Raw genomic sequence first — 15,023 nt, forward strand, 5'->3', positions numbered from 1 at the left:
GCGTTTTTTGCCCATTTTTCTCGGCAGTATATTCCGTACAACAGTTTCTGGTTCTTCTATTTTCAGCTATTCATATTCGGCTCTCGGAACCTTTACGGAGCGAACCTTACAGTACCCCCTTTTTTTACCAATTCGTTTTTCCAAAATGCACCCTCAATTCGTACCCTCGTAGCTGTTTGTTCAGATGTCAGCCAAAAATGACCGCGATCTGGTTGGGTGGAAAAAAATCATTAAACTTGGAATTCTAGCCGCGTCAATACCGCTTGACTCGTGGGCCATTTCCGTTTCGACTTCATTGTTAGTTTCGGCTCGCTGGTACATCGCCGAAGAAAATAGTTCTCGAGTGACCACTCGCTTTATTAACCGGGATTGGTAACGCGTCGTCTCGCCGAAAGGATTCATCCGCCATAATCGCCTCGGAAAAATCCTTTGGGACCCGCTGAATTTATCGCGTCAATTGTTCGGGGTCGCCATTGAATGGGGCCCCACCTTCCGCCGAGTCCCAAAAGCGGGCCCCGGGAGGATTAATACAGCGATCAACTCTCGCCGGCCGGCCACAATGCCACGCCGATATCCCGAGTAATCTCGTGGCTTGACTATTCAGTCCAACGCGCGCTGTTTGCTTCGGACATAATCTTGGAAACTGATCGATTTTCGATTCCCCATCGCGAGGACCGTGCGTTTCGCATTATCGAAATATTTATTGCTTTTTGCTACGGAGATTTAGATACGGTTGATATTTATATTTTCAAAGTGATAGCGATATAGACGTAGGTGATAACGCGATATAATGGCTCTCTTAATCAATAACGCGTGTTAGTTAGAAATAGATAAATCAAGATCGAACCTTTCGTAAAAATACACATCCAGTTTGAATCCGAATCTTTTGGAATCCAATAATATTGTTCAAGTCAGAATAAAGTTGAATTCGTAAATGTATCAAATATAACACATTTTGGATCGTAATTTTCGATCAAAACCGAATTTGGATCTTCCCTATATTTTTGATATAATATTGGAATCAAATTTAATTAAACTTCAGCGTTTCTTTTCGAGTGACTCGAGTCACCTTATCGCGCGTAGATAATATCCACGAATTTAACAAATTCATCTTACTTATAAATACTAGCCTAGATAAATGTTAGGTTTTTCCCTATAACGCGTAAGCGAAACACGTTTTCAAAATGAAACGGAAGACGAGTCTTATTCGCGTTTGCCAAGAGAGCGATGTTTTAGCGCGAATATCGGAATATACGAACATTAGAGCCAATTACAATTAGAGTTAAAAAGCGTGGCAAATGTGGTTTAAGAAGACAATCTCAATAAATAATACGTAACGACTGAGGCAGTCACGGCTATATGGTAATTTAACGGTAGAGTGGCGCTCCGAAAAGAAGAACGAAAGAAGAGGAGAGGAAGAGTTTAATGGCGGCCGTAAATTAGGCGGGAAAACACCCTGCGAAAACTATTTCACTCCATCTTCGCCGAATTCTCGAAATAACGAAAAAACTGTCATAAATTTCAACAAACGCCCGTATGAAGTCTTCCTTTTCTTTCTCCGGCGCTCGTAAATTCTGGCGCGAAGCCCTTTCGAGTCGCTCAGGGATTTATTGGACGCCATAATCATTCCCCTCGAAGACAAGAGTATGCCGTCTTAATTTTATAGGGTTCCTTCTTCGGCGGGCGGACCCATCTCAGACAAACGGTAGCGTCTCCGTCTCGGGGTGGAAAAGTCCACACCATCTGCGCGCTGGGATGAGTTGGGACCAAATTTAAGAGGCTCGCGCTCGGACGGATTTACTCGGCGCTGGAGCGATACTCTTTCGTCAGCTCGGGTAACGCTACGAGGAAAAAGTGATATTTTAGCCATTTTCGCTACTGAGGAATCACGTTTGGCTCTTAGCGCGTTCGACATTCCGTATCCAGTATCGTTCAAATAGGAGCTTACTATAAAGACGCCCGTTCGCGAAGTTCGCGGTATTTCGCGGGACTTGGAAGTACGTGAGATAGTTAGCTACGCCTACTTTACCCCATTGCCGCCCTACTCCGCGCCGTTCGCCGTAAAGGAAACTCAACGCGAGTAGCCGTGTTTTTTGGCGGCCTAACGGCCCATTACCGTCGCAGGCCGTGCTTATCCGAATTAGGCGAGCCTGGCTGATTCCGGAGGACAATGCGTTCGGAAAGGCAAAAAAACACAAAACCGTTCCTTGTTACCATTCGCGGGCGCTGCTTCGACAACTCCTAAACGTCGTTCGGGGCCGCGTTCCTGGGGTAATAGGCCCTAAACGGCGCCGCTTTTAATTCGTTTTCCCATCATGCCGTTTGTTTAGCGGATGCGCGCCTATTTAGCCGGATACAGAAGCGCGTCTCTGAAGATATTGTACTTTAATCGCGCGATGGAATCGTCTCTGTCTCGCCGTAGAGATACACTCCGCAGCGTCAAATTATTATTAGAGCGAACGTCCGTCGCGTTGGTTTTCGCCTTCCAAATTATCCGACAAAGATGAAGATAATCGCCTAGTCACGAAGACACTTGGCCTAGCCGCGACTTGTCCTCGCGTCTCCGCGTCTGATCGCGATACGTCCGTGATGTTGCCGCTCGTGATGGCCCGTTTAGCGGTTAACGCTCGCTCGATCCCCGATTGCGATTTCGATCACTCCTCTATTTATAGCCCATCCTTACGATTATTTCAACACGTTTTGCCGTACAAGAGATCGGTACCGTTTTTCGTCTAAACATGGCCGCGAACATCGTCCATTTACGTTTGAGTTATACGCGTGGACCGAGAACAGTTACGACGAGATCGGCTTCGGAGGTATAAGCTACGCTTGGGGCCCCATAAATCTATTTTAAAGGCCCCAAGGAAAAGCCACCTCAAGCTAATTTGGGGGTACCCGAGCGAGGTCATTTACGATCTGTAAAATTTCTAAAAGTCTAAAACCGGGTCCACTCCAGGGGAACAAAATTAGTATGCACCCCTGAAAATCGTGGCGCCTAAATTGGAAAGCGGGCCCGCGTCCAAGAAAAAAAATTATAATTCCGGGCCCCGGAAGAGCATTTATAACCATATGTTATCGGGAATAAACCAGCAGTAAGGTACCTCGTTTGTTTTTCCAACAGACTGCACGGGCCGTGCGAATTTGTACCGACTTTGCCTCTCTCAAGTCGGGCCTGCACAAGAATCTATTGGGTTTTGGTTTACACGGTAGGCGTGGACGTAATAAATAATAAATAAGCTAGGCTAATACCCAAGACACCACCTTAGGCCTAAGTCATCAAGCGACTTTTAAAGCCATTAATTCAGGTGGCCGGGTTACAATGCGTAGGACGGTGGTGGCAAGCCCTGCATGCCACGCGAGCCAACAGCTCCCTACACTAACTATTACCTCTATGGAAGAGGAAACCGAAGAGCTCGGAGGAAAACCCATTAAAGAAGTAGGGAGAGAACTTTCAAACTCAACGCGGAAGGAGCTGTTCCGAGTTTTCACCCAGTGCCACAAGTTGGGATCGAACCCGGCTCCACCCGACAAATCAATCTACTGCAGCGATACTGAGTTTGTCCACTAAATACTTGGTCCACGAGATTTGTCAAAGGAAGCCTACCCGTGTAAATTGTTATTATTATTATTATTATTGTGCAGTAGACGTGAATACAAAATTGTTAACATTTTTTTCTGTAAATACTGTGCGCAATATATTCCTCCTAACTAAGCCGAGCTTGTGCTCAGCGGGAAGTGTTGGGATCATAAATTAATAGACAGTTTCAGCAACTCGTAAAAATGACGTTTACGCGAATGTCTACGAGTTATCCCGACGTTAGTTGGCGTTTGTACACGTCACTTTCACGGGCCGCTGCGTGAAACTGTCAATTTTTTGGTATCAGATAACTATACCGAGTTTTATAAAAAAAAGAACTTGGTTAATCTCTTAACATTAAAATATAATTTTTGAGTAGTTTTATCTTCACTATACGTAATAAATTAATCATATAAATTTTCATTAAAATAGTTTTCTATTTGATTAAATGAAAGTCAATGTAGTATTCTAATTTTATTGAATTTACAGAATTAATAAGATTGAACTGTACACACGTATACGCGGTGAATAACGCAAAATTGCTCGAGTCAACAAGATTCTCAATAATAGTAAATATTCGCGACTCAATAGAATCGAAGACGAAACTTGACGTGAGCGAGAAAACCGCTTTTAGTATTTGGAATCCAAGCGGCTCTCTTCGGGAAAAGACCAACAAACACGGCTGAGCCGCTTAACAAGCGTGTTGCGTGGAGTCTAAAAGGAGGCGGAGGTCGGCGCCGATGTAAGGGGCTCCTTGTTCTTTGAATAGCCGGAAAATTCGACAAAAGGCGATATTTTATAAATAGGCCAGAATTCGTCCTTTTCGCGAATCGGGGTTGGGTGCGCGCACCCGTTGGAGCGAACCAGGGCCTATTCAAACGCGCTCGACCTCCGTTCATTATGACGCTCCCGTAGCTACGGGACAATCGGGGACCTTTTCGGGGCAAAGGCCCGTTCCCGAGGACCCTCTCTTCCATTATGATTACGTATAACATCTCTCTCTCTCACTCACTCTCGATCCGTTTCGCGTCCTCGTCGGCTATTTCAATTTAGACTTCACGTAGTTTACTCCGGGCGCGACTTCTAATCCTCAGGTTTGATCGAAGTTTGATCAATTCCCAATGAGCCAGTACATATAGCCAGTGGCGGTTACCGGCTCCGCTGCCCTCCCTCCTTTTTCGCAAATAAGAGAGCCATTTTTTTCCAGGGATGTTTTTAGGAGTTATATCCCAGACGCTATTTTGATGTACTTTTTGGCCGTGACGATTATCTTGACATGTGTAAGTTTTGGCGGGCCGCTCACGCCATTGTGGTCCCTCCGCGAGGACACTTTTTGCAGCTCTCGCTCTAATCGGATTGACGTAATCGGACGAGGAAGGAGAAACGAAATGGGGGACCCGGAATCACCCCGCGGACATTTCCAGTGTACTATGACGCGTCCATTCAAAGAGCGAGTGTTTCTAATCCGTCTTCGGGCAAATCCGCGAACCCTAGCGGCTCTCTTTGGTTAATTGTACAAATTGTGTCTTCACACGCGAAATGTTCAGGGATTGCGTGTGCTCGCGTGTCTGGGGAATCTTGTTTATACCGATATTGTACATTTGGATTAAATATAGGCGCGATGAGAAATGTACGAAGATAATTTCGTTTATCACCAAAATCTTACCACGAAAACCGAGAAATATTATGATAAAGGCATATAAATTGATTTAAAATCATGTAGCTAAAATGGTTCAAACAAATTATCCCATCTTAATATTAACTATTTAATCTTTTCAATGAAGTGGAGATTAAAGATAATTAAACTGAAATTTCTGAAACTTATGTATAAAGTTATCTAATAAAGAGTTTAGTCAATACTTAAAATATTTATGTTAATTTCAGCTTCAGACCGAGTTGGGTCCTCGTAAAAGTTAGTTGTCAAACTAGTTATGGGGCAAAATATCAAGTGAAGGGTTTTATCATTTTAAATTTGAATTAAATATGTTCGAATGTTTGGGGCTTTTAAAGGTCTTACCCGACCCTGCCTCGCTCGCCCTGCCTAATCGGTATAAGATTGTCGCGATTCAAGCAGTTCTGACTGATGTCCTTGACCTGATGGAAGTATTTAGATTGTGTTTCGAAGTAAAATATTTATTTTGGGAACTATAGATAAAGGTTGACATCCTACTGTGGGACAATCGGAATTCAGTACCATCGTCGTAACCTCAACCATTTCGGCCCTTGGTGGCCGCAGCTATGCTGGTCCCCTCAATCAGTCGCGTAGGTGTGGTTCCGTAAAAAATATTCACGAGCGTTATCTTTAAAGGAAGGATATTCAAAATCGAAAACTTGGGTGCTAACACGAGTTAATATTTGTTTTTAAAGTAACTACCGGCAGTTACCAAATTTCTGATAAATCTTTTGACAAAAAAGGGAATTTACGTGATTCACCACAAATATGATTAAGATAGAAGATTTAGATGTCAAGCCCCACGTTTACTATCAATTTGTAAAGAAATGGCCCTTTCGCATTATCATCTTTACAAGTTGATATCCGTTACTGTATTTTGGTGAACTATTTATGATACGGTCAACATCGTTAGATCTGAGTTTCCTAATTATTTCAATGCTATCCTTCGTTACTGTTCTAAATAGTTTCCGCAAAATTTATGCCTATAACAATACACGAAAAACGCAGCACTGATGAGCCCCAACTAGGGCGAAACCGATCTACTGTTAGACGTTGTGGCTAATTTCTATATCATTTTAAATTCGTTTTCGAGTCGAAGAACTATTTGGTCCGAGCTAAGGGTCTCTATTTGACCATCGAAGACCTATTGGTCCGACTTACTGGGTATATTTTCAAATATCTCTAAATTATATTATTGTATAGCTTTTTCTATCATTCTTTGAATTCCAGTTGATTGGTGGCTCGTATTATCAAACGTGTTTAGAACAAGTGAATATCCAGCTAATATTCAATGGGGAGGTTTTTCCTAAGGTACCTGAGTTTGCTGTTTACGAGTTAAGACAAAGCCAAGACTATCTACGTCATAATATTTATTTAAAAATAACTAGAATAATCCCTATCCTATATAAAAACGAGCGATTCGGCGAATTTAAGGGGGAAGAATACAGTAAAAGCCTCATTTTCGTTCAAGCTGAGCGTTTCTGTTTTAACAATTACACAATTGAATTATATTTTTCTTATTAGGCTGAACCTTCCTCTAGTGCTTAAAATAATTTTGATAATTCTAATATTAATAGTTAACGAGATATAAGGTCCTAACTAAAGGCTAGTTTGGGCGCTTGCCGAACTTGTTTAGCTCCGGGGGTCCGAATTAAAACGTAATAACTTAATTACTTTTAAATTTAAAATTGTCAAAATTATTTTAGGCACTAAACAAGAGGATGTTTTACACTGAAATATTAATTTTATAAGTTAAAATACAAAATTAAAAGAGTTCAGCTTGAAATAGCGCGAAAGTAGACAATGACCACTGTAGTCTTCCCCCTTAAAGGCAAACTTTGAATATGATTGCGCCTACCTGAAAACAGTGTCTGTTGGGAAGATTTGAGGCGCAGTTGCTGTGGTACGGGACGCTGCACAGCATGTCCCAGGAAATCCGCGCCTTCAATGTAACGTTGCGTTCGTTCCGAGCGATTCTCCGACGGCGGTGCCCTTTGATCCTTCGAGAAAATGATCCGCGCTAGGTTTTTGCCATTCTCGCACGTTTTTGTCACCGCGATCTGAAAATACGGATTTTGAGAATTTAAACTTTACATGATGACATTCGTTTCAACGGGATACTTCGCTTAGAATTATTTAAAGTGAAATATTCGATAAAATAAGCAAACGAGATAAAATTTGGTTTTATTTATATCAGCAAGGTTTCAAAACAACGTGAAATTCGAGTTTTAATTTGACGAATTAAATCGTACGCTGGATGACTAAATCGCGACGGAAGGTGTAAAAATAAAATGTTGAGCAAAAAACGTAACAATTACCTGGTAATAGAGCGAATATCATTTGTAAGAATCACACTCTTGAAAAAACTGTTTCTTATTGACGAACATTTGTGGAGAGAAAGATGGCGCGTTGAAGGAGTTCGTTCTTAGTTCCTTTGAGTCGAATTGGGCTCTGGCAATCTCGTATCGGGCGTCCGGTCGCCGATCCGCCGACATGATCTGGGAGGCGGCCGAAAGGGGGGCGCGCGAAATCACTGGCACCCTATTGGGCGGCCGCGAGGGATGGGGAAAGCACCTAGAGCCGAGCACCATCCGGGATCCGCGACGGGGGGAGGCGAGGACCGGGGATCGTCGGAGGAGAGACAGAGAGGGTAAGATTGTTCTTTATCCTCGGAGAAGATGAGAATCCGCCCTCCTCTTCCGCGCAGACTCCGTGAAGAGTTTCGCGGCGTCTACGTGGGGTTTTAGACTCTCATCCAATTTTGCGGGTAAAGTGCTTCTCGCCCGAAATGGCCAAAAACTAATATAAAAGGAAAGCGGTGAGCGAAAACTTTAATAACGTTCTGGAAACGCTTTTCGAAGTTTTTTCCCTTTTCGTAGTCTATCATGGAATACAATATATTCGCTCTTCTCCGGCACGCGCTATAAATATTTTATCATTTTTATCGGAGCTTTTTCTTTATATACACATTTTTTTAAAAGTAAAGGTAATCTATTTAATTCCACTATTCAAGTAACAGATTTTCGTTCTTTGCGCTATACAGTGATTTCAGTATCACGTGACACGACGTCACCTGTGCTTTTTCCCATAGAGAAAAAATCCCGCACAAAATGGCGGCCATAGCCAAAGCTAGGAACTGAAACTACTCTATAAACGAGTCCGTGAAAACTGATTTACCAGACGTATCATATCGGTCAATAGTAAATTTTTGCAGACAAAAGAAAACCCTAAAACTATCGCGCATTTAAGTCAGAAACAAACATTACAAAATTTACACCAAATGTTTGCTACTATTCAGTAAAGGTTCTTACATAATTCGCGTGAGATATCAGTCCAATTCCCGCCCATTCCCGCGGAATTTCCATGCTTACCGTGATAAATGGTTAAAAAAAACCGTACGCGCGTAATTTGGCTTCAACTCTGGCAGGATAGTTGTATTTATCCGCCAAAGGGGACTGCTATTTTAAGGAGCTGTAAAAACATAACATTCCAGAGATTATAGCTAAAGCGATACTTTTTGTATGACGTCCTATTAACTTTTGATATTATTAATCAAAGAAGAAGAAAAATAATGGATCGATTTCTCTTTCGATCATTTAATTAGATTACTTTCAATCCAACTATGATCAAGTAAAATACCACCAAGATTCCCGCGGAGAAGAGTCCTTCTGCGTTGAGTTTGCAAGTTCTCTCCCCACTAGTATAAGGGGTTTTCCCCCGAGTTCTTCGGTTTCCCCTTCCATAAAAACTTGTCTAGGTTAACGGTAATAGTTAGTGTAGGGAGCTGTTGGCTCGATCTCGTGGCATGCAGGGCTTGCCACCACCCTCCTACGCATTGTAACCCGGCCACCTGAATTAGGGCTTCAAAAGTCGCATGATGACTTAGGCCTAAGGTGGTGCCTTGGGTATTAGCCTAGCTGATTATTATTATTATTATTATTATTATAATGCCTCTTTCGCGCAGTTGAATACCTCCGCGAAACGAAAGCGTACGATTTGTTAATTATCGCGCGCAATTTGGTTGACGTAAATTTGTCAAATATTTATAGGGCTTCCCTTTTTTTTGCTATAGTGGCGAAATTGATGAATAATTCAGTGAATCTAAGCGTATAGCGGGGATTTGAAATACGTCGATAGTTTGGTCGTCTACGATTCCCTATTAAGCCCTCCATCGAAGTGTAGAGGCGATCGAGTAACACGATCCGTTCATTGTGTAAGCGACGGAATGACGCGTGACCTTTTCCCCGGCCTCCAACTCAGCCGATGCAACCCCGAAACGCGCGCTTCAACATTTAGGACCTTATTCGTATTTAGTATACGTGTCTAGTGACCTTTAAGACATTTTTTCTCCGAAAAAAATAGTCAGGAAGTCCTATAGTTTAGTCGGCCTCTGTATTATAATGCGAAATCGGATACGCAATGAAGAATATGACTTTCGGTGATTGGAATGTGAAAAGTCGATTCACGGAAAAGTTGGAATCGCGAGAAGACTAATTCGATCCTGACGGTTTTCATTTCCAATCTAATTGCCACTGATTGTATTTACTATTCGGAATTTTGATAAGAATATTTTGTTGTTAAAATACGTAAGATATTCGAGGTAAAGAAATGTACTCGCCTGGTCATTTGATCACTCGAGAAGCCTTTGATAGAATCAAAAGTATATAACATACTTTTCAGAGAGGAGTATCCGTCAATAATGAAACGTATACGCAAGCAGGTTCGAGACATTTTCAATGGCGCGATTGAAAAAGTTCAAACTATACGATCCATAGTAAATATTTACTTATTTATAAAGCATATTTCCTTGGAAGTAATAGTTTTAGAACGTATTTTGAAACATCCGGGGGAGTAAGAATAATTATATTTATTGAAAGATAATACACAACACATGGTTGGTTTGCTTAAAAACTGAGTCGGGAAATATTTTTCCAAAATCGGAAGGTCTTTAAATCACAATTCTTACACAGAAAATATGGTCAAGTCATAAAAAGAGAAATATATAAATAATCAGAGATATATTACGCACTTCTAAGAGAATCGACGAAACCCTTTTTCATGTGTAAAAAAAAGATGAGTTTTGTTTACTTTATATATAGCTCTATAAAATAGTTAGCAAACCCAGCTATAAAATTAACCATGTTTTTCTTTAGAGTTAGGCTCAGTATATTTTAGTCCAAGAATGGTTTAAAATAAGCAGAAACGTGTATATGTTCATAAACCCATAGGTAGAGGATATTTGTTCGGAGTACCGTAAGATTTAGCTCCAGAAAATAGTTAGGAAACCCAGATTTATAATTAACCGTGTTTTTCTTTAGACTTAGGCTCACTTTAAGTGTTGTTAATTTTGCGGAAATATAAAATGCGGAAAATTTTCCGCAAATCGGAAAATAAAAATTGAAAAATAAATTCCTTTTTAAGGGTTTTTAATGTTTTTAACTTTTTATCGATATAAAATGTCTAATATCAGTAAACATACTACAAAACATTAATAGCGTTACATTGTTAATCAGTTTAAACTAGTCTAGAGGTTTAGTTTTACTTTTAGATTCGAAAAAATGAGGCGAAAATGACGCTTTATTTAAATTTGCAAACAATGTTAGACTAATCACGAAATTAAAACCTTTTTTTGCGGAAAAATATGGGAAATTTTCCGGCAAAAAGGCCTCGGTCATTTCCGCGGAATATTTTCAGACTTACAACACTAGTTAAAAATAAACAGAAACGTGTATATGTTCGTAAGCCCATGTAGGCAGAGGATATTTGTTCGGAGATAGAACGAATTTTCGTCACTTTGACGATTATCGAAACTGTTCAACGTATCGATTTTTGTTCGAGTAATACGCTGGTTAGGCCTATTCCGACCTGGATAAATGTCGAGGTATCCCGCGCGTTTTGGGGGCTGCGGCGAGAGTATTCAATTTGGTAGAGAGAGTACCGTAATCCGAGCCGAAGACTGTTCTCCGCTTCTGGCGAGCTTCCGCTTTCGGAATTCTGCCGCTAATTCAACGGGGAACAACGAGCGACGGGGACATTCCAGCCAAGAGACTCCACTCGAGAGCCTCATTTTCGAGCCCGCGCTTCCATCGATCTCGCGACAGAATTCGGATCGCGTGATGCCCGCCTTCCAAAGCCCACGAAATTCAGCCTAATGTCTCGACGGACAAATCGTCGAGACTTCGAAATTAATATTGCCACCAGCCTCCTACGCGGATATAATCCGGTCACGTGAATTAAGGGCATTAAAACTCGCTAGGTGACTTGGGCCTAAGGTAGTGCATCTGATATTAGCCTAGCTGGTTATTATTATTATTTTTATTATAAATATTTTTGTACAACTTACTTCGAGTAATATATTTCTTAAACTACGCGATAAGAAATAGCAATATTTAAGTTTGATATATTTAGCTGCAAAATTACAGATATTAAAAATGTAAATTCTACCTAGTTCTTTAACTATATTACTTACCACAAAAAAATGTAGAGGGATATTTGTTCGTCCTATATTGACCGGCTTTCGTATATTCTCTATTTTTCTTAACTAACAGTAGACATTTGCAAGGGATATTATATATTTCGCTTATACTTCGTTACATATTATATAACTTTTAAAATATTTCTATCAACTTGCTGATACTTTTAGTAATTTTATTATACGTAAAATGGTAAGATATGTTTGTAAGTCCCTTATGTTTAATATTTTTAGGGTTTTAAACAGGCTATTTGAAAAAGCTTTAAATATCCTGTATTTTTTTAACTAGTTGTAAAAGAAAGAAAGTGATACTTTTAAAATATTTGTTCAACTTCTTAATTCTTAATGTATTGTTTTGGTAAACGCCATTTCATTTCATCATTCCAAAAACGGCGATTTTACGTTAGAAACTTAATAAGGCAGAGTAAAAGCTACTTTACTTACACGATAAAAACTTTAATTAAATATTGTAATTATAAAATAATTAATCTTAAATTTAAAAACTATATAGCGTCCGACGACTAGTTTTGCCTTGTTACGTCCTTTTTAAATTTTTAATTAAATATTTTATAATTACAATTTGAAATTAAAGTGTTTACTGTGTAAGTAAAGTAGTTTTTACTCGCTTTATTATATATTTATTAATTTAAGTTGTTAATTAATAATACACATAAAATTTAATTTAATTAGAGCCTAAGCCGTTTTCTAAGAATAGGTTTTCCTATTTAATTACAACAATGTATTGGAAAAACATCTTTATGTAAACCGCTTAAACGATAAAATGAATTTTAAATCAATGGAAAAGTTTTTACTAACTACTACACTAAGCGCTTCCCACAAGTTAAAAAATTGTTTATGGTCGCCAATTTCAAATCACTGATAGCACAAAACATTGTTGACGTCAGTAGTGACTGTCATTTGGGTAAGGCGAAAGAATTCGCAAACGTGAATAGGTATAGGTGAGTATAGTGTACTCGAAACGCTGTTTAATTTTAAGTAAACAAATATCCATTTCCAAATATATCATTATCTGAAAATCCGACAAAAGTGGATGTTTAGTCGTTGTTTAGTCGTTGTAGATAATGTTGATTATGATATTTAATATACCCCCCACACTATATTACACTAAGATTTTACCTTTCACTAAAAATTCATTGAGATCCACTAAAATTTAGGATTTATAGTCCCAAATCTAAATAGTTCTACGGATTTTACCTTTCGTTAAACATTCATAAAGATACACTAAAATTTAGGATTCATAGTCCCATAGCTATATAAGTCTACAGATTTTACCTTTCGTAAAAAATTCATAAAGATACACAAAAGCTTAGGATTCATAGTCCCAAATCTAAATACGTCTACAGATTTTACCTTTCGTTAAAAATTCATAAAGATAAACTAAAACTTAGGATTCATAGCGATTCATAGTCCCATATCTAAATAGGTCTACATATTTTACCTTTCGTAAAAAATTCATAAAGATACATAAAAAATTTAGGATTCATAGTCCCATATTTATTTAGGTCTACAGATTTTACCTTTCGTTAAAAATTCATAAAGATACACAAAAGCTTAGGATTCATAGTCCCAAATCTAAATACGTCTACAGATTTTACCTTTCGTTAAAAATTCATAAAGATATACTAAAATTTAGAATTCATAGTCCTAAATCTAAATAGGTCTACGGATTTTAAATTTCGTTAAACATTCATAAAGATACACTGAAATTCAGGATTCATAGTCCCAAATCTAAAAAAGGTCTACAGATTTTTACCTTTCGTTAAAAATTAATAGAGGTCCACTAAAATTTAGGATTCATAATCCCAAATCTAAATAGGTCTACAGATTTTACGTGTCGATAATAATTCATAAAGATTTAGGTCCCATAATTCTAATTGTAAATATATCTTCAGTATTAATAAGAAATGTTGAAAAATGTTATGAAAAACAAGAGAGACACGCATGGAACTGTTAAATACTATTTATTGGGGTGTATACAGCCCACAATATAAAATATACTAAGCTTTCAACCCGAAGGTCTTTGTCAAAGCAACTAAAAAAGTATATTTGGTTGCTTTGACAAAGACCTTCTCTTGTTTTTCATAACATTTTTCAATTAATTTAGTCCATGGATAATTTGAATAAAAAAAATTCAATTTAAGAAAATATGTTGTGAAACATGATGGAAAGTTTTTGTATCATTTGTATATTTATTTATATCAGAACCTAGGTATTAACAATGGCTCATATATAGATTACGACCAGAAAACCTAAATAGACTCGAAATAATAGCAGAAATACATGTATTTCTGATAATAGCATATATACCTTTAGCCATAGTTGTAACTGGAAAATATTTGCCTAAACTATGGTCTTGCTGCTCTTGCAATGGGCTTTAGTCTATCTCCGTTTCTCTGTGATTTAGTTATGAATGACTTTGAAACCAAAGTGATAAATAATTGCGCTGAAATTGAAGGTGAAATGCCATTTTTAAGGGGCGTTCAAACTATACAACTTTTTAAAGTCCAACTAATGGGCAGTGAATTAAGCAGTGGGAACAGCCAACGTTGGAAACTTTTTGGTGGATCAACGCGCAACATTTTTCGGTTAAGTGACTGATTTCTGGTGTATAATTTGTAAACTATTTGAAATTCAACCAATGAAATTAAGATATTCCGTAACTTCACTAAAGCGGGATCTTTCAAAAATGTTACCCATCATCCTCTTACTGAAATAGCAGACATAAATCATTTTGACAGGCTAAACCTACTTTCTAAATTAGATAGAGGAAACCTTATAGAAGACGACAATAAAAAATATTAATAATCCCATTGGAGGAACCCAAATCGTTAGCCCTCGTGTGACCAATTGTCACGCTAGATTACGATCCACAAAAATAAAATATGAACTCATTGTTTGGTGGAAAGTGTGAACAGTGTAGGGAGACCAATTATTTGGTATAACAACTAATTGGTATTTTGGATATGAACAACTAATTATTTGGCAAATTTTGTATTTTGGATATGAACAACTAATTTGGCACTGGTATTTTGGATATGAACAACTAATTATTTGTCAAATTTTGTATTTTGGATATGAACAACTAATTTGGCACTGGTATTTTGGATATGAACAACTAATTTGGCACTGGTATTTTGGATATGAACAACTAATTTGGCACTGGTATTTTGGATATGAACAACTAATTTGGCACTGGTATTTTGGATATGAACAACTAATTATTGGCAATTGTATTTTGTATAAGAACAACTAATTTGACACTGGTATTTTGGATATGAACA

The 15,023-nt window shown here is 38.5% G+C and overlaps 1 protein-coding gene across 3 annotated transcripts in view; it reads right to left on the reverse strand.

The window, feature by feature from the left end:
• eya (eya transcriptional coactivator and phosphatase 2) overlaps positions 1-9,912 on the reverse strand; it is a 67,125-nt gene extending 57,213 nt beyond the window's left edge. The window contains exons 1-2 of one of the 3 annotated variants that reach the window (XM_090172802.1): positions 7,568-7,669; positions 7,108-7,309 (exon numbers count right to left, since the gene is read on the reverse strand). In XM_090172802.1, the coding sequence (XP_090028928.1) occupies positions 7,108-7,173 (66 nt within the window). In that variant the 5' untranslated portion in view covers positions 7,174-7,309; positions 7,568-7,669. Of the gene's footprint in view, positions 1-7,107; positions 7,310-7,567; positions 7,670-9,863 lie in introns of those variants that run through there. The other 2 variants (XM_090172803.1, XM_090172805.1) reach the window with 2 other exon arrangements.
• Between the last annotated feature and the right edge of the window lie 5,111 nt (positions 9,913-15,023).

Source organism: Leiobunum rupestre, chromosome 4 (assembly GCF_980474605.1).
Source record: "Leiobunum rupestre chromosome 4, qqLeiRupe1.1.hap1, whole genome shotgun sequence".
Lineage (NCBI taxonomy): Eukaryota > Metazoa > Arthropoda > Arachnida > Opiliones > Sclerosomatidae > Leiobunum > Leiobunum rupestre.